Consider the following 26,528-nt stretch of genomic DNA (forward strand, 5'->3'; position numbering starts at 1 on the left):
CCGGGCTGGGAGCTCCGTGCCGTGTGCGGGGCTGTGGGGCAGGGCGAGGAGCTGGCATCCGTGGGCACGGCGCTGTGTGACAGCAGCGCGCAGCGGTCTGCGGGCGCCTCAGTGGGGATGTCACCATTCAGGGGCAAGGCTCTTTGGGAAGCACAACGTGTTCACTGCCGGGCGGTGCTCGTGGGATGCTCGTGGAGTCTGTGGGCGCCCAGCGTGGGGCCTCACGGCTGCTGCTGGTATTGTCCCTCGGTGGCGGTGAAGAAGTCCTCCAGCACGCTCTTCATGTACTCGAAGGTGGGCCGCTCCTCGGGCTGCTCCTTCCAGCACAGCATCATCAGTTCGTACAGCTCCCGCGGGCAGTTGTCCGGCTGCGGCATGCGGTAGCCGCGCTCCAGGTTCTGGATCACCTCGGGGTTGGTCATCCCTGCGAGGGGACAGCATGAGTGGCACTGAATTTGCATCAGCGGTCTTGCAGGGAGCGCCCTGCGTTTGTGAACCCCGTAGGAAACCTTCCTCTGCCCCTCAGCCTCTGGGACCCCCCCACCCGCTGTGGGTTTTGGGCCTGGCTGGCCACGTGCAGTGAGAAGAGCTCAGAACCATTGCGGGCTGGCAGGCAGCGGGGCCGGGCGGAGCGTGTGTGCGTGCAGGAGTGCATGCACACATGGGTGGGTGTGCGCCTGCGTGTGTGTGAGCCCTGCTGCCGTGCAGCTGCTGGGAAATCCTGACCTGGATATGGGATCCGGCCGTAGGTAACGATCTCAGTGAGAAGGATGCCGAAGGACCAGACGTCAGACTTGATGGTGAACGTGCCATAATTAATAGCCTCCGGTGCCGTCCACTTAATGGGGAATTTAGCCCCTGAAAAATAGCAGGAGGGGAAGAACAAGCGTTACGGGTCATCTGTGTTGAACCTGGTGTGACAGCACAGCGAGCCTTTGTCCTTGCTGCACACTGGGAAGGAGCTGGGTTTGGCACCGCGTGCCTGTTCCTGCCGCAGCCACCAGGTAGGGCTGTGACCCCACCAGCGGCAGGGCCGGGTGGGCTCTGGCAGCCCCCCCGTGGCTGGGGGCAGTGATTTGGGGCGGATGGGGCACGCAGGCTGCCAGCAGGACGGACGCACCTTCTCGTGCTGTGTACTCATTGTCCTCAATAAGGCGCGCCAGCCCGAAGTCGGCGATTTTGCAGCACAGAGCCTCCGACACCAGGATGTTGGCAGCCCGCAGGTCACGGTGGATGTAGTTCTTGGCTTCGATGAAGGCCATGCCTTCGGCAATCTGCAGATCAAAATAATCATAATAATCACACTTAATAGGTGGAGCAGGAAAGCCCCAGCAGCCCCCACTGTGGCCCTGTGCCCCTCACCTGTGCAGCCATGTCCAGCAGTTTGTTGATGCTGAGCTTGATGCCCTCTGAGGTCTTGAGGAAGTCCACCAGGCTGCCTGCAGTGAAGGCAGCAGGTCTCAGTGAGCCCCGGGGTAACACCAGTGTGGGACTGGGTGCTCACAGACACTGGGAGGGTGGGGGGGAGCAGGAGATCACACTGCCTGCCAGGTCCCTGTCCCACTAGGGTTGACCCCAGGGTCTCAGTGTCATGGTGCAGGCGTCACTATCGCAGCCAGGTATTGGCACAGGCCAATGGAAGTGGTGGGGTCACCATCCCCAGAGGTGCACAAGAACTATGGAGATGAGGCAGTGAGGGATGTGGTTAGCGGGCATGATGGGCTGGGGTTGGACTCGGTTGTCTTAGAGGTATTCTCTAGCCTGAACGATTCAGTTATCCTACCCGGATGCCCTCACCCTTCTCCATGTACTCTGTGATGATGTAGATGGGCTCCTTGGTCACCACGGCATAGAGCCGCACCAGCCGCGGGTGCTGCAGGTTCTTCATCAGGTTGGCCTCTGCCAGGAAGGCGCTGGGGGACATGCTGCCCTGCTTCAGGTTCTTGATGGCTACCTTGGTGTGGCCATTGTAGTAACCTGCAGGGAGATGGAGCAGCTTGTGATGGAGGAGAAGGACCCACAGTGAGCACATATGGGGGCAGGTAGCAGTAACATGGTGGAATGGTGAAGGAGGCAGGGGAGAGGGCTGCATCCATCTGCCTAGAGCATCCCAACCTAAAACTGCATGAGGAAGATCCTTGTAAAAAGCCAAAGTTGCACAGGACTTGTGCTGGCCTGGCTGCTCCTGTTGACCCGAGGATGCTGTGGGTCTGGGCTGCCACTGCGCACAGCAATGCCCTCATCCGGGAGGAAGCAGCCCGCTTTCACCCTGACTCACCCATCCAGACTTCTCCAAACTGCCCGGCTCCCAGCTTCTCCACCAGCTTCAGTGACTCTCGTGGCACCTCCCACTCATCCTGCCACCACGGCTTCTGCGGCTTCTGTGTCCGGCAGGGCTTGCCGAGGCGGGTGCACAGCCCATCCGAGCTGCCTGCAGCACGGGGGAGGCAGAGCCGGTGTCAGTGTGCGTGGGGAGCCGGCATGAACTGCACCCGGGCGCAGGTAGCGGGGCGTCCTTCTCCTCCCACCCCCTCCCCACATCCATCCTGCAGGCAGGACCAGCTGCTGACGGTGCCTACTTGAGTAATACTCCACCAGCTCGTGCAGGCTGCTGAAGGTGACCCGGGGAGAGATGTAGTACCCGCCATTGTCCATGTTGCGAATCTTGTAGTGCTTCACTGTCTCACCCTGGTTCTGGTCGAAGTCCCTCACTGACAGCGAGTAGGAGCCTGGGGGAAGTGCACAGGGTTGTTGGGTCCCGGCTCTCTGTGCACTGCAGTGCAGGAGGAGCCGTCGGGGCTGGCAGTGATACCTTTGGAGGTCTCGCTCTCCCGGATGAGGAAGGAGCCATGCGTGTTGCCCGACGCCAGCAGCTGCCGCTCTGCATCCTTGCGGCTGAGGTTCTTGAAGAACCACCTGAGGACAAGGGGCAGGGTGAGGGCTGGGGCTCTCATATCTTCCTGCTGCTCTGGCACGGCTCCGCGCAGCCCCTCGGCTCTACTCACGGCTCCGGCTCCAGGCTGTTCACCATGGCCACGAAGTTGTGGGGGATCAAACCCTCCTGGCCTGTGGTGAGCGACTGCGCCTTCCACCACTCTCCGCTCCTGCAAGGACACGGCCCTGTGAGCCCCTCTGAGCCGGGCCCCCTGGCCAAGGGACGCGGGGACATGGGGACATTGTCGGTGTCACTCACTCTTCCAGGACGCGCAGCTTCTCGCCCTGCTTAAGTCCCAGGTCCCCATCGTGAGTGGGTTCATAGTCATACAGGGCCACCACGAGCTTGTCTGGGGAGAGCGCAGGGTCGGGGTGGAGGTGGCCATGGGGTTCGCCCAGCAGCCCCCCCCGTGGCCGGGCTGTACCTTGCAGTGGGGAGCACGGCGGAGACGTGGCCTCGTAAGACACCAGGGGATCCCGCACCTCAGAGCCGTTGCGGATGAGCTGTTGTGAGGGAGGGGAGGGGGCCCATGAGTGCAGTCCCCACATCCCGTCATGCCACCAAGGGCTTGGCCATCCCACACCACCCCCGGCTGTCCTGTGGCTGCCCCCTCACCTGGCGCTTGCTGTCGGGGTCAATGGGGTAGTTGCAGTGCTCGCAGATGTCGATGTTCTCAATCCAGTCGTCATCATAGTCTGAGCTGCAGCAGCAGCCCATGGTGGCTATGGAAGGCAGTGAGAGAAGCCTTCATTCCCCCCTCCCCCCCGCCCCATCGTCCCCATTCCCACATTTATCCACCTCATCTCTGCAGCCATTCATTCATCCCGTTTACCACATCCATCCATCTGTACATCCATCTGTCCATCCCGTCCCTGCATCCATCTCTCTTACTTGTCCCATCACACAGCCCTTCCTGCACACTCTGAAGGGTATCCCCTGATTGCATCACCAGCCATATTTCCTCCTGCCTTCGTCCTGGCTGCGTTAATTAAAAGCACAGAAGGTGAAGAGTTCCAGGACACCCACCTCAAGCACCAGCCCTGGTGCCACAAGTGGGTGGAAGGAGCCTTCTTCCCATTGCGTGGCTCTAACCTTCCCACAAAAGCCGATGGAGCCCAGGTGCTGAGACACGCAAACAGTGGCCCACAGCCCTGGAAAATGCTTTTCTGCAGAATCCCCACGCCCACGCCACGAGGATCCGTCCCCACACAGGCATGGCCCCAACCCGTGTCGCCAGCCTGTGCTCACAGTGCCCCACGCATTTCTGCCTTGCTGGAAGTGATCATCTCTGTATCGGTGTCACTCTTTTCTCCTCTGTCATCTTCATCTCGGGGGAGATGTGGCATCCCCTGGGTGCCACCAGATCCTTCAGCCGCTGAGCACACCCAAACCCATGCACACGCACTGGGAGCACCCCAGGCTCATCACCCCGCAGTGGGGACAGCACCGCAATGGCCGTGCCGCCTTCCTGCTGTCCCCAAAGTGCCACCTCAGAGTGCCCACCACCGCCGTGGCCAATGGGAGCAGAGGCTGTGGGAAGGGGAGAGCAGCTGAGCCCCTTTGTGCCATGATTTGGGCCCTGGTGCCCCGCTTCTGCCCGCTCTGCTTTGAGAACGCTCCTGGAGCAGCTCGGCCACGGCCCCAGGGAGCGGGACGGCAATGGCACCATGGGGACAAAGATCAGAGCTGAGCGAAACCCAACCCCACAGACACAGAGCCTCCATGCTCCCAGCATGCCCGTGGCACTTCAAATGCACATCCACCACAGCAGAGGGACCTGGGAGGTGTTTTTTCCTCTCTGCAAGAAGCTGGGGTGCGGAGGGAGGTGCTGCTATTGTGTCTTTTTCTCTGATGTACTCAAGCCACAGCATAATTTCCACCAAGCAACCGTTCCACCTGCTCAGTGCGAGGGCCGCACTGCATCGGAGTGTTTGAAGTCAGGTTTTGTGACTACATCTGTGCAAACGAATTTCTGCACGAAGGCTGCACGCCAGCAGTGCGCAGACACCTCGCAGTGTCCCCAGCATGGGCTGCATTGCACAGCTGTCACACTGTCACACTTGCTCTTGCCGCTCCTGCAGGCCCTTCCGCATGAGCACCTCTGGCTGATGGTGGTTGGTCAGTGTGTGAGCGGGGCTGAGGTTGGGCTGACCCCATGCCTGTCCCCATGTGATCCAGCTGGACGCCGTGCAGAGCCAGCAGGGCAGAGCCGCCCCACGCCGCCATCACGGCACGGAGATGTTTGCACCAAAACAGCACCGAAACCGGACACATCTCAGCGCTCGAAACCACCCGCGATGGGATCTGATGGACCAGCACTGAACTGCTGCTCTCATCCACAGACGGGTGAGGGCCTGGCACAAATCTCCCGCTTTGCCCCGCAAACAGGGACCGGCTGCCCTGGCATCAGAGTGGCTGCTATCCCCCAGCACGGGGAGCTCCCATCTGTGCCTCCCAGCTGCCCAAGCACCATCACTGCCACCCTGCTGCGGTGAGCCCCCGCTCCCTCCCGTCTGCAGAGCACCATCAGTGAGCACAACGTGCACCTGCCCAGCAGTGCTGGCTGCACAGCTCCATCCCGACCCCGTTACCTGTGGGCAGCACAACGAGGACCGGCTCTCTCAGACTCCCATGGCTGTGCAGTAGTGATGGTCCCCTCTCACGTCCTCCCCATGGCCGTGGGCTCACGCTGACCCACGGCAGTGCAGCTGAGCCCCCGCACACGGGCGCACTCCCCACCGCTGTTCGCTCTTGCTCGCTGCCTGCCCCGGTTTCCTGCCTCCTGAGCAAGCTCTAGAGGAGCTGGTTCACAGCTTGCGCACAACCGCAAGCACTGGTGACAAACCCTGAGGCTTCCTGCCATCCCCAGCTGGGCTGTGCATCGGGGTCCTGCTCCAGGTGCCCTCAGCACTGGGATTGGGTGGGTTTGGGGGCACCGAGCCCCTTGGCCAGGTGAGTGGGTGGAGATGGGCCACACAACGGGCCATGTGCTGTGTGGGGGCAGTGATGGGTGCGACACTGTCATCCAAAGGGCTGCCAAGCCCCCCGGTCCCTTTACAGCCCCCTTCTCAAAGCTCAGTGCTGTGGGATCGCAGTGACAGCTCCGGTTGTGCCGTACCCCACCAGACCCTGTTGGGCTGTGTGACACCTCCTGCTTTGGCCATCCACAGCCCCGCTTTGGCCATCAGCACTACACCCCCAAACCTCAGTCCCCCAGGAGCCGCAGTGACAGCCGAAATGGGGACAGACTGGAGGGGATGCTTCGTGCCCAGGCTGTGCCGTGCCACCAGCCCTGGGTTTTTGGAGACAGCTCTGAGCAGAGCAACCACAGCGCTATTGTCTCGGCTTTCATGATCAAAGGCAAAGCCGCAGGTTCCCACCAGCTGCTCTGCAGTGGCGCAGGCAGAACGCCAAGCTGTGCCGGGGGGCACCCAGTGCTGCACCCCCCCTTATGGGGACATTCCTCAACCCCACGCCCAGTGTGCTCCCCAGCACCATGGTGTCCCCGGGCAAGGGCTCACTGCCAACCCTTGCCATGTGCCGCAGGCTCGGGGCTCGTGCAGCTCTCCCTGTTCCCTCCTGGTATCCGAGAACCCAGAATGGTCCCTTGATTCCACAGCTTCCTGGGTCACCCCGTATCTCCCCTGGGCAGCACTTGCAAAATGTGCTTTGTCACATGCTAAGAGCGGCAGCTCCTTTGGCAAAGGGCTTGGAATGAACAGGGGAAGAGGGAAAAATGGAAAAGCAAATCCCTGCAGCAAGGACAGCCATAGGTAGAGCCCCAGCCCCTCCTGCACCGGGGTGGGAGTGGGGCAGTGGGGCTGCTGAGCACTGAGCACAGCCCCCAGCACCTCCAGGCCCCACGACCCACGCAGCTGATGGCAATGAAGCACTTCCTGCAGCAGTGCAGCCCCAGCACCCACCGCGGCCGGGTGCGTGGGGAGGGGCTGGCAGTGGGTTCCTCACAGCAGAGACCCTTTTTCCCCAGTACGGATCCGTCCCAAAGCAGAAACCATTGAGAAAACCAGCCCACGGGGCAGAGCTGGGAGCGGGTGCCCTCCTGGCTCCCCAAGGGGTTGGGAGCATCGCTGGAGGAGCAGGCGGGCACCGGGCTGCGCACAGCAGGAAGTGCTCCTTCTCATCATCGCCAGCTTTTATTCCTCCTCTGAGTGCTGCTCCCCACATCCTCCCGTGTCTGACCCCCACCGCACACAGCTGCTCCACGGGGATGGCACATTTCCCGTGGCACAAACGTGAGGGAGCTCAGCCCTGAGCCGATGTCCCTGCAGCACTTTGGGGCACCTTTGAGCCTCTCTCAACCCCCAGGTGCACCCATGGGTGCCCGCAGGGCCCCGCTGCTGTCAGCAGAGGGAGAAGCGCCGGGAGTTGATGTTCATGCGAGTGACACCGATGTGTTTGAGCGGCATGGAGAGCAGGAAGGCGGCCTTGGGTGGGATGGTGCAGAGCAGATCCGAGTCCTCCTCGCAGCCCTCGAGGCCGAAGGTGGCATCGTCCAGCATCTCCTTGTGCCGGTGGCAGACCTGCTCCACCTTCAGCCGGTTCAGCTGTGCCCGCAGGCGCATCAGCTGCTGTGCCAGGCGTTGGTCTGCAGCCTGCAGCTCCTGCTGTGGGGGAATGGAGCTGTCAGCAGCCGACAGAGGCTCAGTGCCAGCAGGGCTGCTGTAGCAGCAGGGCTCGGTGACAAACCCCAGGGAATCAGCGATACGTGGTGCTGGGATCGGCACAGAGCCCACGTGTGCAGCACAGGCCAACACGGGGACTGCGATCCGCTCAGGTAGATTTGCACCCATGAGGCTGTTGCTGCCTGCACAGAGCAGCAGGAAGGGGTGACAAGTACAGAGCCACAACCCACAGTTCTGGGCAGGGTAGAAGGTCAGAGCTGCAGCACCGGGCAAAACCCCACAAGCGGTGGCCGTGCTGGTGCAGGAACAGAGCTCCGAGCTGCAGCGGGAGCAGCCCCAGTGGCTCCCTTGTGGGGTCAGGCACCATCCCTCCGTGCCCCTCAGCATTACTCACCAGCTCCGTCCTGAGCCACTCCAGAGCCTCCTCCATACCAGGGAACCCACAGACGCTGCCGTCCTGCTCAGCCCTGGGCTGCCCAGAGGTTCCCTTTGCCCCCCATGGGGTCGGCCTGCCCCAGGGCTGCCCCCGCACCCGTGCCTCCCACTCCAGGTAGGAAGGGCGGCGGGTCTGCAGCTTCAGTTTGGCCGTCAGTGCCTTGACCCCGGCCAGGCTCTCCTCGCCTGCAGTTGGCTCCTCTGCACCCAGCTCAGAGAAATTCACCTGGCCCAGGGGCATGGCTGCAGCCCAGCTCCCAAACCCGAGATCCCAAATCTCCAATTCCAGCTCCCAGACCTCGGATCCCAAATCCCGCAGCCCAGCACACCCAGCAGGGCGAGGAACACCCACCGCAGCTGCGCCGAGTGCCGCCTATTTATCTACCCCCAGAACAATAAAGGTTGGGGATAATTATAACGGGCAGGAACTTGGCTTATCCAGAGGAGTGCAAAGAAGTTGTTTTCTGATTTTTTTCCCCCCCTTTTCTTTCCTTTTTGAGTACTGCTGTCTCCGGCTGGGAGGCGGCTCCGCGTCCTCCCGGAGGAAGCGCGGTGAGGACGCGGCGTCGCAGTGCCCTCCCGCTATCGGCGCTGCGTGACACACCGACTTCCCGTCCGGGCCGGGGGCTGCTAAAAAAAGGGCGAAGGAAGGGAAGCGAGCAGCTCCGCGTGCCGACGGGGCGGAGTGCGGGGGCCGCGCGGTGGCGGTGGGCGCTGACAGCTGCGGGACGGCCGTGCGCTGCGGGCCTTAAGGTGGAACCCGGGTGTGCGGCGGCCCGGCGGGCGGAGTGCGGTCCGGAGCCCCTCAACCCCCGCTGCCGTCCCGCGACCCCGCGCGGCCCCCGTTGCTCCCTGCGCGGGGCTGCAAACCCGCGTGCTCCCCGCTGTGACCCCTCCCCGTGTCCCCTTATTCACTCCACCGCCCCGCATCCACCGGCGGGGCCACCTTAACCCGCCCCCCGCGGCTCCGTTCCTGCGCGGCCCCGCACCCTGCGTGCCCCCCGTTTGCCCCCCGCTCGTCCCCCGCTCGTCGCCCCCCGGAGCCGCGGATCCACAGGCGGGGGTGGGGGGTGGGGGCTGGGGGGCACCGTGCGAGCCGCTCACCGCCCCCTCCTCCTCCTCCCTTCTTCCTCCTCCTCTTTCTCCCCTCTTCCTCCTCCTCCTCCCGCCCCGCAGAACAGAGCCGATGTGAGGCGGCAGCCGCCCCAACCCCCCCCAAGTGCCCCCCGATCCCCCCAGCCCGCACCGGGCGCGGCGTCTCGGCACCCACAGCCCCCCGAGTCTCTGCCTCAGTTTCCCCACTGCGGTGACAGCAGTGCTGGGGAGGAAACCAGCGCAGCTCTGCAGGGAGGAAGCGGCACAGGCTTTAGGTGACGACGCGAACGGGACGGAGGAGGCTGCACTGCGGGGAGGGACGGGGGGGTGGGGGGGTTCCAGCCGGGCCGTGCCGCTCACGATTTCCCCTTTCTCCCTCCAGCCGCCATGGAGTTCTCCGAGCTGATCAAAACGGCGACGGTGGAGAGCGTGCTGCTGTCGTGCGCGGGGCAACCGGCGGTGAAGGGCACTCTGTGCATCACCAGCCACCACCTGCTGCTCTCTTCCTGCCCCGGCGGCGAAGGGCAGCCCAGCGCCGTGGAGCTCTGGCTGCTCATCCGCAACGTGGACGCCGTGGAGAAGAGGTCGGTCCTTTCCCACCGCCCTGTGCCCCCTCTTCGTCCCGTCCCCGGTGGGGGTGATCCCCCGCTGCCCTCCCGGCACCGCGGAGCCTCCTCCCTCCTCCTCCTCCCCGTGGCTCGTGGCAGTGGGCATTGACCTCCTCTTCTCCTCCGTGCCCCAGAGTGCAGAATGTAGGCTGGTATCAGCCACCCCGCAGCGGCGGCTCCCCGCGGGATGACAGGTTTGGCTTTAGGTGCTCTCAGCTTCTCCGGCTTGCCCGGCAGTGCCCGGCCTCACGCAGCTCTGTGGGGCAAGGATGGCTGCTCGGAGGGGAGCTGGCGGGAGTCACAGCTTCAGGCACACCGGGAGCCCCGCACAGTGCTGTGCCCTTCTCAGCCCCCCCCGGACAGAGGGCAGCTCCGTGCTGTCTGCGTGCACGGCCCCTCCTGCCCTGACCCCGCTGCCCTCCCCAGGCTGGCCGGCTCCTCCGGCACCATCACGCTGCGCTGCAAGGACCTGAAGGTGCTGCAGCTGGAGATCCCGGGCATGGAGGAGTGCCTGAACATCGCCAGCTCCATCGAGGTGAGCCGTGCCGGGATGCAAAGGGTTGGCAGGAGCAGGTGGCTGCCTACGGTGTTTGCTCTGGGTCTGCCATTAACGTGGGTAAACACTCAGCTGCTGGGCTGTGTTTGCATGGGGCACCCGAGCCGCCAAGCCTTGTGAGAGGGAGCAAGGATGGGGTTTGCAGAGAGGACATTCCCATTCCCAGCCTTCCCCCAGCTCTGCTCTGCTGTGCTGCAGGCCCTCTCCTCGGTGGACTCTGTGATGATGATGTATCCCTTCTTCCACCGGCCTCAGAGCCTGCGGCTGGAGGAGGGGTGGCCGCGGCTCCCCATGGAGCAGCACTTCCAGCAAATCGCCACGCAGGTGGGCCTTGGGGGAGAGGTGGTGTTGTCACATCTCACCCGTAAGGGGAGGGAGGGGGTGACCGGATTGGTCCTTTACACCTGGCTGGGGTGCGGGGGGAGGCAGCCCCCCCTCCCACCTTCACATCTCCCCCAGACCACCCAGTGGCGGCTGAGCGACGTGAACCAGGACTTCGCCGTCTGCGCCACGTACCCTCCGGCTGTCATCGTGCCGGCGGCCGTGAGCGAGGAGACCCTGCGGAGGGCAGCCCGGTTCCGGCAGGGCGGGCGCTTCCCCGTCCTCAGCTACTATCACACCAGGAACGGCACCGTGAGTCCGCATCCCCGCCCCATCCCCGCGCCTCCCACCCCGATGCCCCGCAGGCGATGTCCTCAGCCCCCTCCCCGCAGGCGATGCTCCGCAGCGGGCAGCCGCTGACCGGCCCCAACCGCAAGCGCTGCCCCGAGGATGAGATGCTGCTGGGGTCGGTGCTGGACGAGGGCGAGCGGGGCTTCATCATCGACACACGCTCAGCCCAGACGGCCAAACAGGCGCGGATGACGGGAGGCGGCACGGAGCCCAAATCCTCGTACCCGCAGTGGAAGAGGCTGCATCGGCCGCTGGAGCGGTGAGGGCTGTGCTGAAGTTCTCCGCTCTGGCCCCAGAAGCAGACTCACAGCCCTCACCAGGCCGTCCTTCCCTTCTCCTCCTCCCTTTCCAGTGGCCGCCCGCTGCAGGAGAGCTTCATCAAGCTGGTGGAGGCCTGCAACGACGCTTCGCTGGGCATGGACCGCTGGCTGGGCCGGCTGGAGAGCTGCCGCTGGCTGAGCCACGTTAAGGCGGCCCTCAGCACGGCCTGTTTGGCTGCGCAGTGCCTGGACAGGTAGGGGGCTGCCTCCCCACGTCCCTCCCGTCCCCCCGAGTCGACGCACAGAGTGCAGCTGGCAGAGCCCTGGCTGTGCCCCCAGGGAGGAGAGCTGCGTGCTGGTGCACGGAGCAGAGGGCACAGACACCACGCTGCTGGTGACAGCGCTGGCGCAGGTGATCCTGGATCCAGGCTGCCGCACACTGAAGGGCTTCCAGGAGCTGCTGGAGAGGGAGTGGATCCAGGTGAGGGGCAGAAGGAGCTGAGGCGGGGGTCCCGTGGTCCCCTGCAGCCCTGTTACCACTGCCATGGGGTCCTGCAGGCTGGCCATCCCTTCCACCTGCGCTGTGCCCGCTCTGCCTACTCACACGCGCGGCTGAAGCAGGAGGCACCGCTCTTCCTCCTCTTCCTCGACTGCGTGTGGCAGCTGAGCCGGCAGTTCCCCTTCTCGCTGGAGTTCAGCGAGGGGCTGCTCCTCACCCTCTTTGACAACGCCTACGCCTCCGACTATGGCACTTTCCTCTGCAACAATGAGAAGGAGAGGCAAGTGGCAGGGAGGTGGGGACAGCAGTGCCCCATCTGCATTGTGCCCCAGAGCAGACCCCTGGGTCACCGTCCCGGGTCAGTCCCAGGGACTGAAGCATATCTCTGTTCTCCTGCAGGTGTCTGTGCAAAGTGAAGGAGAGCACGCACTCCCTCTGGGCCTGGCTGGACCAGCCTGAGGAGAGGAAGAAGTACCTGAACCCCCTCTACTCGCCCAACCCGCTGGTCATCTGGCCCTCAGTGGAGCCCCAGAGCATCCAGCTGTGGCAAGGTATGGCGGGTGCAGCCGTTGGGCTTTCCCAGCCCATCTGGGTTGCATGCTTGTCCCTCCTGCAGCAGGACACCGCCGAGGTGACGCAGCCCCTTGTCCCCTAGGCTTGTTCTTTCGCTGGATCCGCTCATCCCAGTACCTGGATGAGGCGTGGGCAGAGATATGGCAGTTGGTGGAGGGCAGCAACACGGCTGTCAAGGAGAGCACAGAGAACAGACTGAGCCGCTCGCTTTCCGACCCCGCTGCCCGGCTGGAGAACGAAAGATGAGCGGCAGCACGAGCACCACGTCCTGGAGATCATCCCCCATCACCAGGGCTGATGCACCAAGGCAGTGCTGCGGCTCTGCAGGAAGCGCTGTGCGGGACACACACCCTGCAGAGCCCCGAGGAGCCTGCACAGAGCAGAGCTGTAGGGCCATCCCTGGGAGAGGGGGATTCAAGCGAGCTTCCTGTCAGCCACGCAGCCTGAGCACATCACAGTAAAGTGGTCTCTCTCTCACAGTTTGCTCCTGCTTTCCATGTGTGTTCTCTGGCCAGAGCTGGGCTGTTCCTGCTCTGCTCCACAGTGGGATTTCAGCAGCTCTCGTACCTGGACCTGGCAGCAGGACGCCCAAGTGCCCAGCAGCTCTTGCTGCAATGTATCTGGCCCGTGGGCCCTGCCCTGTGCCCAAGGTGTGGTTGGCACAGCAAAGTCTAAGCAGCAGAACACACTAAGCCCACGCCAGTCTCTCCATAAAGGGCATGCTGGCTGCAGGTAGTGTTGTATCAGTCGCTCCAAGCTGGAAGCCAGCCTGGGAGATCTGCCCTTGAACCCAGTTTCAAGGAAGGAAGGACAGAAACCACCCCTCCAGCCAGCAAGACAGAGGGACGGGGTCTGGAAGGATGAGGATTTGCAACACAACCCTCCTAGTGCAGGAAATAACTGTTCCATGAGGAAAGTTGGCTCAGAGTCCGCCCAGCAAATAAACAAAGCACTTGAACTGAGCACATGTCTGGCAACTGTATTTCCAAGCTGTTTGCAGATCCAGCACTGCTAGGTCTGGACTTCAACAATAGCATCTCAGCACCGGGAAAGAGCTAACGTGTGCCTGGGTGAGGACAGAGGCACAGGGAGTACCAGCACTGCTGTCTGCTGCTAGGCAGAGAGCAAGACACTGACAACAGAGCAGGGAAAGCAAAACAGTCATGTTAATTTTGTCCCAGTCCAAAAGAATAGAGGCACTTTTCCTTGCGTTCAGAAAAGATTTCTATTTATTTCTTGTTTTTTTTTTTTCCTCCACTGATATATAAATAAGCCCAGCAGGCCAGGAAGTTAGCATCCGCAGGGGCAGGCAGGCAGCCAACTCAACTCCTTTTAGGCCACTCGTGCCATTTTGAGCTGGTTGGGTTTCCAGATGCCCACCTTCATACAACCCCTGAGTTTGGTGCTGCTTCCTGCTGCCTCCTGTGGAGCAGATTAACTTCAGGTCTTACAACAGTTCTGCACTGGAGCCAATGGACTGTGCAGTGGGTTGGAAGAGGAAAGGAGAGAATTCATCCTCCTTTAAGCTTCAAACTCAAACTCAAAGTACTGGGGATCAAAATAATGGATGCGAACGTAGCCATCTTCACCACCACTGCTGTAACTGTATGGGAGAAAAGAAAGTCACCGATCTTGTCAGGAACTCACCGTGTACAAATTTAACCTAGCAAGTGATGGAATCCAAAAGCTAATAAAAAAACATTAGCCAAAATGCACAGCCAGGCATCAATGACCCCCCCACAGCCAGTGTGACAGGGGGCAAAAGGGGTGGAATGGCAGAATTCAGGAAGGTGCAGGCTCCTTTCCCACTGCAGTTCTGAGTGAATCCAACCATATCCTAACCAAAACACAGACCACGTTTGATGGGGACATGCAGGAAGACCCACAAAGATCCTCACCTCTTCCCATCAGGGTGAAAAGCAACACTGTTTATCGGACCAAAATGACCCTTTACTCTGCCAAACTCTTCTTCAAAAGCCAAGTGGAAGAACCTGGAGAAGAAGTGGGGAGGCAGGTTAGGGACAGGATCAAAGTTTCCCCAGAGAAGCTCTGCAATTTTAATAACTCTCCAAACACTGCCAAGAACAAGATGTTCTGGGAACAGCAGAGTACTCCATGTGCAGACTCAGCCCTGCCAGAGAAGAGCACCAACCTTGCCTCAAATTTGCCAATCCTGGTGGAGGTCGTGGTCACATCCATGGCTTCCTGCCCACCACCAAGCACGACCTGCAAAGAAGAAAAGCCACAACACTGCAATGCTGCTTACACTGTACGTGAAACAACAGCCAGGGTAGGAGGGAGCCCAGCCTTGGGGAAACCTCCCACTAACCCAGCACAGCCCATGGCAGCAATAAAGTCCCCTGGCCCAATCCCACAGCCATTGTTTAGCTCAGGCTGAACTGGTGACACCGTGCCTTCCAGCTGCCCAAGACAATGCAGGAGCTGCACCAGAACTGTTAGAATGAGTGAGCTCATTCTTACGTGATCAAAAATGGGGGAGAGTGCAGCAGAGTTCACCGGTCGCTCTGTCCGGAATGTCTTCAGATGTTCCAGTGTCGTGCAGTCAAATAGCTAAAATGCAAAAGGAAGAGAGTAGCAGTCCAAGTAACTCATGCAAATCCCAGCCCCTGGCTGCCAGTCCTCACACAGCAAGATGTTAGCTCTAAAGTCACTCCTGGGCATCCAAACCCCAAAGACATTTCTCCAGAATCCAAAATATACCCCCAAGGTAATTCTCACCCCTATCACCTGTTGGAAGCGCTAATATGCAGCCTTTGTTTTTACAGTGTTGTTTCCAATGCCTGTCTGCTAATTTAACATGGTGATGCCTCCCCATTCCCAATGAACCCTGCCACTAAGCTTTGGCTTTACACCTGCTCAAATTCCCAAGGAGAAAACCACTGAGGCAGCTGTGTCTTTGAGCAGAGCTCCTGCAAGCAGATGTCAGCAATGCATCACAGTCCCCACAGGAGGCCTCACCTTGGCAGTGTTATCCTTGGAGGCAGTGATGAACATGGTCATGTCCCTGGAGGTCTGAATGTCATTGATTTGCTTGGTGTGCTCCTTGATATTTGAAAGCTGCTCCCCTGACTGAAGGGTAAACAAGGCAATTTCAGTGAGCTGGCAAGCAAAGCGAGCTTCTCTGCTAAAAACAATTTTAGATGTTGCTGTCAGCAGAAAGGTAGGCATGTGTATGTTTAGCTTTGCTGAGGAGAGCCACATATTTTAACTGTCCTTCCACGAGGCCACTGGTTTGAGTCCAAAAGCCCACATTCTGCCCCTTGATCACAACAGGAATGCTGTAATATCCTGTCCCAAGTGATGCTGCCTGAGGGCTCCTCCTTGTCACACTGACCTTGGCACTGAACTGGTTTAGCTCTCCACTCTCATGACCTGCGATGATGAATTCTCCCAAAGGGCCCCACACAGCACTAGTGATTTTAGAGTCACTGCAGGGGATTTTCATGTAAGGCTCGTTGTTCTCTGAAGGAAGGAAGGATGGAGACAGACAGACCGAGTGGCACCAGCTCTTGGCAGCCAACACTTCCCCTTATTCCCAGTCGCAGGCATAGGCCCAGATTCCTCACCAATCTGGCTGGGGTCACGCAGGTCGAAGAAGCTCACAAAACACTGATAACCCATCTGCTTGTCCGTTGAAAACATGATGATGTTTCCTCCGAAGTCAAAGCCACACGTCCTCACTGCCGAGCTGGTCTTCACCAGAGCAAGCTGCTTTCCTGAACACAGCAGAAACCATCACTTCACTTGGTCTTGCGTTGCAAAATTAATGAAAGTGATCAAATAAAAGCCCAGTCACAGCAAGGACAGGAGAATCAGGCAGAGCTGACAAACAGGTTGGGTGAGTGGAAGGCACTAAACACGTGCCTGGGCAGCGAGGTGAGTGAACTGACTAAGTGTTCACTGAAAATTAGGCAAATACGCAAACACCCAAGAAAGGACTCAGACCTCTTTCAGGGGGCAAAGAGACACACGTTGCACACAGATTCCAGAACAGGACAGAGCTGTGAGTCAGACACAACCATGAGGAAGAGAAGAGCCTTACCTGTTTCACAGTCCCAGAGCCGACAGCTGTTATCTGCAGAGCCAGTGAGCACATGTCGTGTGTCCCCTTGGTCAGCAGTTAGGGAATATCAGCATGTTTGCAGCCCCAAAAGCCAATTATCTAGATACCAGGCAGTAGTTATACACAAGATTAAAAAGCCGCTGAGAAAATATAAGGCTGGGTATCTCCATTACAGGAGTGGCAATACTCCCATACAGGCAGCAAGTTCAAGCGCTCTTATTACAAAACCCACAACTTTCTTTTTGGGATGACAAAGAAAAAGACTACTGCTCTTGGCACAACCTTTGCATGTTTTCATCTCTGCTACTTCCTGCCCACCTTGGAAAAGCAAAACCTTCTGCTACTCAGACACCTTTTTTGTGCTCCCAGGGCCACCTTAGCAAAAGCAAAGAAGCACAAATGGGAGCAGATGGGATGTGCAGCACACGTCGTTCCAAACAACAGGAAGCAAAAGGAGCACAAACACCAAGAGATGGCATAAGGGAAAATTAAGTGCATTGTGTGGCTGCTGTGCTCACCACACTACAGCAGCTGAAAGAAACCATCTGTGCTGAATCACCCTAAGGAACAAAAAGGACAAACTGGTTTCACCGTTCAAAGGATACAGTCTGCATCCACGCACCACACAGCTCCTGTGTGGCCATTGTAGGTGCCCAGCCTTTCTCCATTTACTGAATACCAAACGTTGACGATCTAAGAGAAGATACAACCGCTCAAGCACCCCCTCATCGCGCCGACCGATTAATTAGGCTCGTTAATTAACCACCGTTCCTTTCTCTCACCACTCTTCCCCCCCTCACGCATAGGAGGGTCGGTTTCCCCCGCAGGCTCAGCCATACTCACGGGATCCTTGGCCACAGTGAACAGCAGGTCTCCCTCGCGGTTGTACTTGATCTGCGTGATGGAACGCTCGTGGCCCTGCAGCAGGATCGGCTTCTGCGTGCGGGGGTGAGGAAAGACGCCATTTAACGCTCACCTCCCCGGCAGGAACTCCTGGGCCGCTGTAGGGGCGGCGGGCTGCCAGCCGCCGTCAGCCCAGGAGCCCCGATCGCGGCCCCGCATCGCCCCACCGCCCGCAGCACGCGCGGCCCGGCCCGCGCCGCTCCCCATCTCACCATGGCGGCGGTGCGAGAAGAGCGGCGCGCTGCACCACTTCCGGGTCAGAGGGCGCGGGAAGACGGAAGTCCGTCTCTGTCGCTATGGCGACCGCGGGTGAGCTTCCGGGTTTGGGGAGAGGGGAGACGGGCTGAACTGGGGAGGCCCGGGACCTTTGGTCCTCGCTGCGGTTGCCGGAAGGGCTCGGGGGAGACGCGGGTTGGGCTGTCCGAGGGGCCTTCCCTGAGGCGGGGAATGGCCGCGGGTTGGAGCTCCGGCGCTCTTTCCTGAGGCTTGCAGCCATGCAGACCCCGGGAGGGGCTTTACTGAGGGCCGGGGCGCGGCGATCCCGAGAAGGGCTTTTCCTGAGAGGGGAGGTGGCTGTGGGCAGAGCCCTTCTATGAGGGGGGACGCAGCAGCAGCGAGGGGCTGCTTTAAGGGGACGCGGCCGTGGTTTTGGGCTGCTGTGGGAGTCCCTGAAGGGAAAACTTGGCCACGCGTCGGGCCTTCCCAGCTGGGGAACGTGGGCACGGGCTGCGGTGCTCACCGTGAGGGAACAGGGCTGTTGGCAGGGCCGCGCAAGGCCATTCCCCGAGGGCCTTTCGGGGTGGGACGCCTGCTGCAGGCTGATGGCGGGCTGCGCCAACGGCCCAGGGCTGAGCTGAAGCTGTGCCGCAGGAGAGGCAGCTGTGCTGGTGCTGGTGGCTGCGCTGTGGGGCAGCACGGGGCCGTTCCTACGGACGGGAGCGGCGGGGCTGGAGGATGTGCGGCGCCAGGGCCGCCTACAGCAGCTGCTGGCCGAGATCAGCTTCCTGGGCCTCAACTACAAGGTGCGACCCCAGCTGGGCTTCTGGGCTAGGGAGGTGTCATGGGACCATTCCTTTCTGCCTCTTTCTGCACTCAATACCTTCTTTCTGCAGTACATGGTGCCATTTCTGCTGAACCAATGTGGATCACTCCTCTTCTACCTCACCTTGGCATCTGCAGGTTAGCTTTCATTGCTTTGTTGAGTGGGTTGATCAGGATTTTGGGAGGAGCTGTATTATTCATTAGTTTGGTGTTCTGGCTAAACATCAAGTAGGTGTCTTAGAATGAAGGACACATATCTTACAATTTTTATAGGATTATCCATTTCAAACTGCTTGACAATTGTTCAATTTCAGAACTGTCCCTGGCAGTGCCACTCTGTAACTCCCTGGCTCTGATAGTCACACTGGTGACTGGAAGAATTCTGGGAGAGGACATTGGTGGTAAACGTAAGTTACACTTGAAACATCTTGTCACATTGTCTTCTACATCTATTTGCTATCTTAATGGTATGCGCTCCCTTCTGGTATCCTAAGAAACAGTGAACACTGATACAAGTCCTGTAACTACTGCCTGTAGGCAGTAGTTCTTGCAAGGAGGCTGAAAAGGAAGTGAAACTGACTTGTAAGAGGGTAGGGCTAGTGAATTTAAATTGGCTGGAACTGACTATTGTAAACTAGCAGAACTCATAGGCCTGAGCTTCACCTAAGGATGTATTTAACCATAAGAGAAACGTCCCATCAGCCCCAGAATGTCACCACCCATCATTCTTTATGCCCCTTACTCTATACGCTAACGTTCTAACATTATCCTGCTTGGAAAGTTGCAAAATAACAGGAAACTTGAAAGCTGAAAGACACCAGGCATAGAACATTAGCAATAAGTACCAGTTTGGCTCACATCCATTTAGGCTATCTTCTTTATTGACAGCTGAGAATCACATATTTAGCAGTGACAGGGGCTGACTGACAGGTGTTGAACACAGCATTCTGTATTTCTGCAGGGGCTGTGGCAGGGATGCTGCTCACCCTCCTGGGAGTCACCCTCTGCGTAGCCGGTTCATGACCAAGGCACAGTGAGCAGAGGAAACTGTTCAAAGGTAACCCATGGCTGAAGAGGGGAGCTTCTGGCTCAGCAGCAACATGTTTGGCTCAGCTGCCTCAAGAAAGCTGTTCTGACACATGGCTGTCTGAAAGCATGAATCAAATTCCCTGAGTACCAGAGTGGAACAAGGCATGTTGCAAGGACATCCTATTTAATACCTTCAGTTAAGGATGTTTTTTTTCCTGTGGGTGGTTCAAGGCAGGGACAATTGAATTGCCTTGTTCAGCACTGGAGGGGTAATAATTGGTTAATAAATCATTGAAATGGACCTTCTAGAACCATCTGATCTTTTACAGAAGGAACTTTATTAATACATCAAAATCTTGGCAAGTCTGTGGTGTTAAACAGACCTCGTACTCGCCTCTTTTGTTACCTACAGCAGTGCAGAGAGCAGTTTACTTATCTGCCCTTTCATCACAGTCCTTTAACTCTTCAGAGTAGTTTTGCTGCCAAGGAAAACATCATGCAGTGCTCTTCATCTTCAGAACTGTTGTCATCCCTTTTCCCTGAGACAGCAGTTTGTGACTTGCTTGTAGTCCATGCCTTTTTGCAGCAAGAAGAAAAAACACACTTATTACAAATCAGCTTCAAAGCTTCACCTGGCTACAGGCAAGTCCTGCCTCAGAGGTCACAGCTGGGGGTACAGAATGTTAGCATAAGAGATCTGAACACAGCCAGGAAGGATCTTACACATTTCACACAACCATTAAGTGGAATAAGTACTGTGGTGTATCATTTTGCCTTTTGGTATAAATTCTTTTGCAGTCTCTGCAGTTCTCTGGAAAAGGAGTAAAGATAAAAGTAGGAACCCCTCCAGGAAGTCTTTTATGCTTACTGCAGTGGGGAGCTGTTACTCTCACAATCCAGAAGAGGGGAAATGCTCATGACGCAGAAAACAACAGAAAACAACCTCGACTTCTTAAAATGCAGAGCCCTGCAGTAACACCGTCCTTTGGTTTCTGAAGTTCCCCCTGGTGGTTACGTTCAGCTTTACACACTCCAGGAGGAAGCACAGTGATTTCTAAACTGAGTGAGAAAGCTAAACGACTTGCCCAAGCAATTGCTCTAAACTATTGTTTGATGTGTTCTCTAGTCCCTACAGCAGTGACAGACTCTGAACAGGGCAGAAAATTATTTACCACACCAGATCAATGAGTGCCTCCATCTTTGTGTGTTTATCTGCTTTTACCTCCCAGGCGCTTACACAGAAAGCTTTGAAGCATTCTTGCTTCCTAAATTTCCATCTCATTAGGCAGAATTCAACCCTTGATACAGACAGCACTGAATGGAAAGGCTATGGGAAAGATGATTTCAGCTGAAGACCACCTCTGAGATGGTTCTTTAAACCTCTCAGCCACAGCCTACGTACCAGAGTGTCCTGCACACAGAGTCCTGGGGCACCAGCAGTTCCAAGTAAGGCAGCTTTTTGTACTCCTCAGTTCCCACTGCCACATAGTAGTTGCCATTCACCAGTTCCTCCCCACTGGACACCAGTGTGCCATCCAGCCTGCAGAGCCTCAGGAAAGAGACAGCAAAAGATTCAGAGCAGTATAAGGGGAAGTCGCAAGATAGAGAACAGCCCCTCAGTGTGGAAGCAAACAAGTGCAAAGTGGTAAACGAGACCACAATAAGAGCAAAGGACATTGATGTTATCATTGATTTAAAGATGGGAAAACTGAAAAGCAAATTAAATTGCCAAAGCATGCTAGAAGCATCTAAACTCCTGGTCCTGCACATTAGTAAGTGCTGCCTGTGTTCCTGGGCATAATGAAAGACGACCCAGCGGTGCCTTGCCCAGATACCCACCTGTTAACAGCTCCACTGCACAGATCAGCTTTCTCTGTCAGCATAGCCAGGAGTGTGTCCCACTGCCAGAAAGTGCTCTTGGAGATCGTCAGTTGGAAAGGAGGGCTCAACAAATCCCCATTCCGAAAAACACTACAGCAGAAACGATCCAAAGCGTGCCACGAGGCAGTGTGAGCAGAAATGTTTTATTAGCAGTTGTGAAGACATCAACTCTCTGCCCCTGGTGTCTCTAGACAGCTTGAGATCTGTAACTGAACTACGGGCATTTCTGTTCAGTTTCCTCTGATGAGGTGGTATGTGGAAGAGAGGGGAAAAAGAAACGTGTTCATGCAGTACTTATAACAAATAGCTCTGATAGGAGGAGGGAACTGTTCCTGTGGGGGCAGCGTTCAGGTTGGATATTAGGGAGACCATCTCCAAGAGAGGGGTCAGGCACTGAAACGGGCTGCCCAGGGAGGTGGCTGAGTCACCGTCCCTAGAAGTGTTCATGAGATGTGTAGATGTAGTACTGGGGAACATGACTTAGTGGGGAAATACTGGTGGTAGGTGGGCAGTTGGACTAGATGATCATAGTAGTCTTTTCCAGCCTTAATGATTCTATGATTCTCAGAATCTCACACAGAAGTTCCCTACTTCAGCTTCCAAAATGCTCCCAAATACCTTCCCAGGAGAAAGCACTGAGGCACTTACTGTACTGTAAGGTGGGTGGGATTCTGCTGTCGCACTGCAGTGTTGTTTGGCTTCCAGGGGGCTGTGGTGCAGGTCTAGAGAAAAATTCAGTGCACAAAAACAGACAGCTCTGGCACAAAGCTTCCCAGAGCTGTTCCATCTTCTTCATCAGGCAGGAGGTGCCTACCCTGCCTACAGCTTGCTGCTGCTAGGTGGGGTTTGTTGTCAGCAACATGAAGGCCTGGAGAGGTTCTTCACATACTTGAGTGCATTCCAGAACCTCTGAGCAGATCCTTCTTCCCTTCACCGTTAAGCAGCCCCTGCATCGTTTCACACATCATCCTACTGATTCCTGTGTCATTATCACAGGATCTCTGCTGGACACATTGCAGCCTTAAATCTCAACTTTTGTTACACCAGTGCCAGCTCTCGGCCATCCCTCCTAACTCAGTCTGTGTTCTTGCCTGTCCACACTCAGCTCAGTCTCACCTGCACACTGTTGCTGCTGTCTGTCCCACGGAGCTCCTTCCTTCCATGATTTAAATAGCTATAAGAACAAGAGATGACACTGCAGCGTACCAACCAGGCCATGACTAAAGAGCAGTGAGAAAATGACTGCTTTGTCTTGATTCATTGCCATGTTTATTATTTGGGTCACATTTAAAATCCTCCATGTACTTCATCTCATGAGCTTCCACAATTAAAGCCTATTTAAGAAATCCCAGTCAAACACAGACCAAGACATCCAGAACATTTTATTCCTTTGAGCTAAACAATGATAAGGCTCCAAGGACTGACTGCTGTTACAAGGACTGACTACTGCTTAATCCAGCCTGGACCACCTCAACAGGATGCAATACGTCAGGGAGCCAAATTCACCCAACACACAGCTCACACATTCCCTCAAGACTGAAGCGACGCCATGAATCTCTTGGCCCTCTGTATTTCAGGATGAACCTAAACAGATCTACTTCAAAAAGAACTAGAAAACAAAAGAAACCTCCACTAAACCAAAGAAACAATACTTATCAGGGCGGAAACTGTGGCTGGCAACTCTGCTAGAACCTCCCACACACCACAAAACAAGTGCCTGCGAGGCAAAGCAGCACCAATCACACACAGCCAGCTGGAGACTGCACCTCTCCCCCACCATGTTTTCTTTCAAGAGTCAGTGACCTTGTCAGGAATATGTGTATTTCCCAAGCAACCTGAAATACATCCAGTAAATTCCACTAGGAAAAGAAACTAATCTCTCTATATTTTTCTTTGGGTTTGCTTCATTTTTACCTATTTACCCTTCCCCCCCCCCCCCCATTTACACCTCAAAATATCTAGAACTGCTTACCAAACCCAGAGACAAAAGGACCATCTACTCACTCAAGCCTTTTGAACTTTTCAAAGCCTGCAGCCACGTACTGGCACCCATCCTGCAGGTCAGCCAGCTCAGCAACGCGACGGCCATGCTTGGGTGTGTAAAGATTCCTCACAGCCAAGGGTGCATGAATGCTCTTGGTCACCTCGTTCAGAAATGCCTCAAAGGTCAGGAACTGCCGCTGGTTCACTACAAACTTCCTCCCGTGGAAGAAGGGGTCACCGTTGCGATACACCACCACGTTCTTGGCTGGACGAGCCAGAGCAAAGCCACGGGAGCTCATTCCCCATGGGTCAGAGAGGCAGACAGACCAACACAGAGCACAGAGGAGAGCTCCAGCAGGTCTCCCACTGAGCCTACGCCCTTCTGACCAGCCACCTTTGTGTTCTGCTGTCCCTCTTCATCAGTCCCCTGAGCAACTGTCCGTCACCATGGCTGCAGCAGGAGGAAGTTGTGGGCCAGGCTGAAACAACCTGCAAATACTGCCATCTGAGAACCAGGAACCACACAGCTTTTTAAACCTCACCCCATGCTAACTACCATGGCCACCATGTTCAAATGAAGCAGTTCAGAGGTGCAGTGCCAGTATCTTTGGTCATCCAGAGTAGCAATACCCTGAAGCTGTCACCCCCTTGCCAGCACTTGCTACCTGCATGAAACGTGCAGCAGGTTTCCATACTGCACACGATGGACAAACATCCACACCACGGCAGATATGCTGCCCCTTGCACTGAACTGGTTGCCCTGGATCAAAACAGGCACTTGGAGATCCCAGACATTGCAGAGTGGTGATGTACAGAAAAATACCGTTCACATACTGGTGCACATCACCCACAGCTGAGTGGAGGAGAAGTTAATCCTACAGATTCAAAGCACCTGTGGCCTTCAGGCATTTTAATTCCACCACAAACAACAAACTGGTCAAAGTGGAACTATTGTGACAATTTTCCCAGCCTCAATTTACCCTAAGGATGGGTTCTTGTGGAGGGAGAACTTCCTCCAAGACAGATAACCTCCTTAGAGTCAAAGCGTCACTTAGTTCCTGCTTTGATGAAATATTCACATTTAAAAGAAACAAAAGTCTTTTGCCACATGAATCTGATTAGGAGAACATCAGCTCACAGAGTTGAAGTTCCCTTAGGGTGCTGCTGTCTGTGAAATCATGTTGTGACTTTGGTGCTGCGGCTCCTCTGCTGCACCACAGCAGTGCAAAACATCCCACATGCTCAGGAATGCCTTCTTAGCTGTCAGGAGACTCCAGCCTCTGTTTCAGCTTCAGGTACTACATGAGAAAGAAAATCAAATGTTAGCAATTAGATCTCAGAGACCCAGAAGCAGGAAAGCACCTGCAGTTTAGCCAAAGTCATCACACTTGGCCAGAAGATTCACATGAACTGCACCTTAACCAATGCAAAAAGCAGCTTGCTAAGTTAAGTTTCTGTATTACACAGACACAATACTTATCAAATAGCAGTGTCTCTCTAGCAGGACAGAAGCTTACAGCCAGATCTAAACAACTTCTGCTTTCCTTTTTCATTTTTTCCCCTCTCTCTCTCTCTCTCTCAAAAAAAAAAAAAAAAAAGGCACTGCCATCACCTGATCCAACCCCGAGGAAACCAGACCACCACCACCCAGCCTCTCATCCCATCACAGATGGAACCCCTCCGACCAAGAGGCAAAAACAAGCCCTTACATTTTTACGGCTGTCAATAGCTTGTTGCAACCACAGCAGCTCCATGATCAAGTGATTCCTGAAGGACTGGAGGCCAGGCCGAGTCTGGGGAAGCTCCTTTACATCCACAAGTGGAATTTCTGCAAAGAATTGGAAGAAGCTACTGCTAGAATACTTAAATCGCATCTTTCTCTCCTGCAGTGAGAGATTCTGACCTCTCCAGTACATTCTCAAGGGTTCGACTCTCCAAAGACCTACTTCACCACTTGCACGTGGTTATTCAAACCACACACCAGAATACCACACTGCAGGGACTGCTGTCTCTTACCCAGGCAGGCTTTGAGGGAGCCTGGTTCCAGGTCACTGCTGTCCCATACAGATGAAATGCTGCTGGTGTTCTGCCACTCCTTGCTCTCTGCTGGGACACTGCACCTTTTTTCAGTGCTTTTACCTGTGACAGCCCCTAGATTTGCAGAGCTTGCTACATTGCATTCACCCACAGAACTCAGTTCTTTCTTGCTTTGCAGCTGGGCTGTAGGTTTCACGCTACTGCTGGAGCCCCAATCCCGTTCTGGTTCGGGAACATCCGGTTCCTGCTGTGTTTTCTCTGTGCTCTCCTTGTCACTTGATACAGCTTCTTGCACAGGTGAGCACTTCTCTTTCACCGGCTTCTAGGAGACAAAAGTGAAAAACAGACAGACATAAAAAAAAAAAAGCATAAAAAGATCTGAAAGGGGCAGTGCTGCAGGGCAGCGCTTCGTCCTACCCAGAGATCTGCCATTACCAGCAGCTCCGCCACAACACCTGACACGCTCTGATTTGAACCACTGCAAACTTTGTCCCAGTCCTTTCTCTCAGGACGGGAACCCGTGCTAAGAGCAGCACTCGGCCACCGTGGGAGTGGGGCAGACCGACGTGAGCTCGGCGCACGAAGGCAGCGCGCTCAGCCACTCGTGCAGTTGGAGCTCCGACCGGAGGCTGAGCTTCACCCGCGGGAGGCAACGCTCAGTCAGCGGGAAGCCCACAGCGGGCCTCGGCTGCGCAACCGCCCCGTTTCGTCCGGTGACGAGGCCGCAAGGCACCCCGGTGCCGCCACGCGGACCCGCCGCGCCCAGCGCCCGCACAGAGCCGCGGCCCCGGCCCGCCCCGCGCCAGCACGGACCTCGGGGACGAAGACGGGTCTGGGCAGACAGAGGCCCGTCCAGCGCAGCTCGCTCAGCTCCCCCTCGATCTCCTTCACCACCTCCTCGTACTCCGCTCGCACGCCCCGCAGCCGCCGCCGCAGCAGGAAGCCCCGGACCGCGGCCTGCGGGCAGAGCGAAGGGGAGAGCGGCTCAGCGCCCGGACGGCGGCCCGGCGGGAAAGAAGCGGCACGGCGGGTACGGAGCGAGGTGCGGCTTTAATGAAGCGCGGCCCGGCCTCCCGCGGCCCCACCTGCAGCCGGGTCACCGCGCGCAGCAGCCGCCGCCTCTCCGCGCTCTCCTCCCGCGGACCCGGAGCCGCCGCCGCCGCCATCGCCTCCATAGCGACGAGGGCGCCGTTCGATGACGTCACCGCGCCGTTCGATGACGTCACAACACCGCTGCGTGCGGCCGACCAAAATGGCGGCTGGGGGGGGGGGGGGGGGGTGTCGGTGAGTCGCG

General features: G+C 57.2%; 6 protein-coding genes across 15 annotated transcripts; 2 read left to right on the forward strand and 4 right to left on the reverse strand.

The window, feature by feature from the left end:
• Nucleotides 1-221: 221 nt before the first annotated feature.
• On the reverse strand, nt 222-6,942 carry LCK (LCK proto-oncogene, Src family tyrosine kinase). Of its 2 annotated transcripts, XM_010723486.4 has the most exons (13): nt 5,527-6,942; nt 3,551-3,657; nt 3,360-3,438; nt 3,194-3,284; nt 3,006-3,104; nt 2,813-2,916; nt 2,580-2,729; nt 2,279-2,431; nt 1,798-1,977; nt 1,363-1,439; nt 1,121-1,274; nt 727-858; nt 222-424 (listed from the first exon to the last, which is right to left on the reverse strand). In XM_010723486.4, the coding sequence occupies exons 2-13, from the start codon at nt 3,650-3,652 to the stop codon at nt 222-224; spliced, it is 1,524 nt and encodes a 507-aa protein (XP_010721788.1). In that variant the 5' UTR covers nt 3,653-3,657; nt 5,527-6,942. The 2 variants fall into 2 exon arrangements, with proteins under 2 accessions (XP_010721788.1, XP_085064980.1); XM_085208854.1 differs by having other exon boundaries at nt 3,194-3,438.
• A 128-nt stretch (nt 6,943-7,070) lies between these two features.
• On the reverse strand, nt 7,071-8,997 carry FAM167B (family with sequence similarity 167 member B). Of its 3 annotated transcripts, none has more exons than XM_085208888.1 (2): nt 7,973-8,997; nt 7,071-7,629 (listed from the first exon to the last, which is right to left on the reverse strand). In XM_085208888.1, exons 1-2 carry the CDS (start codon nt 8,252-8,254, stop codon nt 7,297-7,299), a joined length of 615 nt encoding a protein of 204 aa, XP_085065014.1. In that variant the 5' UTR covers nt 8,255-8,997; the 3' UTR covers nt 7,071-7,296. The 3 variants fall into 3 exon arrangements, with proteins under 3 accessions (XP_085065014.1, XP_085065013.1, XP_003212645.1); XM_085208887.1 differs by having other exon boundaries at nt 7,071-7,557; nt 7,973-8,992; XM_003212597.5 differs by having other exon boundaries at nt 7,071-7,560; nt 7,973-8,983.
• Nucleotides 8,998-9,244: 247 nt separating this feature from the next.
• LOC100547702 (myotubularin-related protein 9-like) lies at nt 9,245-12,755 on the forward strand. Of its 2 annotated transcripts, XM_085208846.1 has the most exons (12): nt 9,245-9,383; nt 9,491-9,692; nt 9,851-9,910; nt 10,143-10,251; nt 10,471-10,596; nt 10,732-10,905; nt 10,986-11,203; nt 11,297-11,458; nt 11,544-11,685; nt 11,763-11,983; nt 12,103-12,254; nt 12,359-12,755. In XM_085208846.1, exons 2-12 carry the CDS (start codon nt 9,496-9,498, stop codon nt 12,520-12,522), a joined length of 1,725 nt encoding a protein of 574 aa, XP_085064972.1. In that variant the 5' UTR covers nt 9,245-9,383; nt 9,491-9,495; the 3' UTR covers nt 12,523-12,755. The 2 variants fall into 2 exon arrangements, with proteins under 2 accessions (XP_085064972.1, XP_085064973.1); XM_085208847.1 differs by lacking the exon at nt 9,851-9,910 and having other exon boundaries at nt 9,246-9,383.
• A 732-nt stretch (nt 12,756-13,487) lies between these two features.
• Nucleotides 13,488-17,593, reverse strand: EIF3I (eukaryotic translation initiation factor 3 subunit I). Its single transcript, XM_085208880.1, has 11 exons — nt 17,476-17,593; nt 17,204-17,296; nt 16,966-17,053; nt 16,340-16,405; nt 15,864-16,013; nt 15,632-15,759; nt 15,256-15,366; nt 14,758-14,847; nt 14,429-14,502; nt 14,175-14,267; nt 13,488-13,879 (listed from the first exon to the last, which is right to left on the reverse strand). The coding sequence occupies exons 1-11, from the start codon at nt 17,476-17,478 to the stop codon at nt 13,798-13,800; spliced, it is 978 nt and encodes a 325-aa protein (XP_085065006.1). The 5' UTR covers nt 17,479-17,593; the 3' UTR covers nt 13,488-13,797.
• Nucleotides 17,445-19,634, forward strand: TMEM234 (transmembrane protein 234). Its single transcript, XM_010723483.4, has 5 exons — nt 17,445-17,572; nt 18,134-18,285; nt 18,376-18,442; nt 18,619-18,711; nt 19,266-19,634. The coding sequence occupies exons 1-5, from the start codon at nt 17,560-17,562 to the stop codon at nt 19,325-19,327; spliced, it is 387 nt and encodes a 128-aa protein (XP_010721785.2). The 5' UTR covers nt 17,445-17,559; the 3' UTR covers nt 19,328-19,634.
• Nucleotides 19,635-19,654: 20 nt separating this feature from the next.
• On the reverse strand, nt 19,655-26,458 carry DCDC2B (doublecortin domain containing 2B). Of its 6 annotated transcripts, none has more exons than XM_010723482.4 (6): nt 23,219-24,329; nt 22,331-22,388; nt 21,863-21,936; nt 21,173-21,304; nt 20,736-20,873; nt 19,655-19,909 (listed from the first exon to the last, which is right to left on the reverse strand). In XM_010723482.4, the coding sequence occupies exons 1-6, from the start codon at nt 23,494-23,496 to the stop codon at nt 19,828-19,830; spliced, it is 762 nt and encodes a 253-aa protein (XP_010721784.2). In that variant the 5' UTR covers nt 23,497-24,329; the 3' UTR covers nt 19,655-19,827. The 6 variants fall into 6 exon arrangements, with proteins under 6 accessions (XP_010721784.2, XP_010721783.2, XP_019478248.2 ...); XM_010723481.4 differs by having other exon boundaries at nt 20,736-20,882; XM_085208885.1 differs by lacking the exons at nt 19,655-19,909; nt 20,736-20,873; nt 21,173-21,304; nt 23,219-24,329 and adding exons at nt 24,336-24,495; nt 24,907-25,025; nt 25,214-25,553; nt 26,048-26,191; nt 26,320-26,458 and having other exon boundaries at nt 21,874-22,388.
• Nucleotides 26,459-26,528: the final 70 nt, after the last annotated feature.

This window comes from Meleagris gallopavo, chromosome 25, assembly GCF_905368555.1.
Source record: "Meleagris gallopavo chromosome 25, MGAL_WU_HG_1.1, whole genome shotgun sequence".
Classification (NCBI taxonomy): domain Eukaryota; kingdom Metazoa; phylum Chordata; class Aves; order Galliformes; family Phasianidae; genus Meleagris; species Meleagris gallopavo.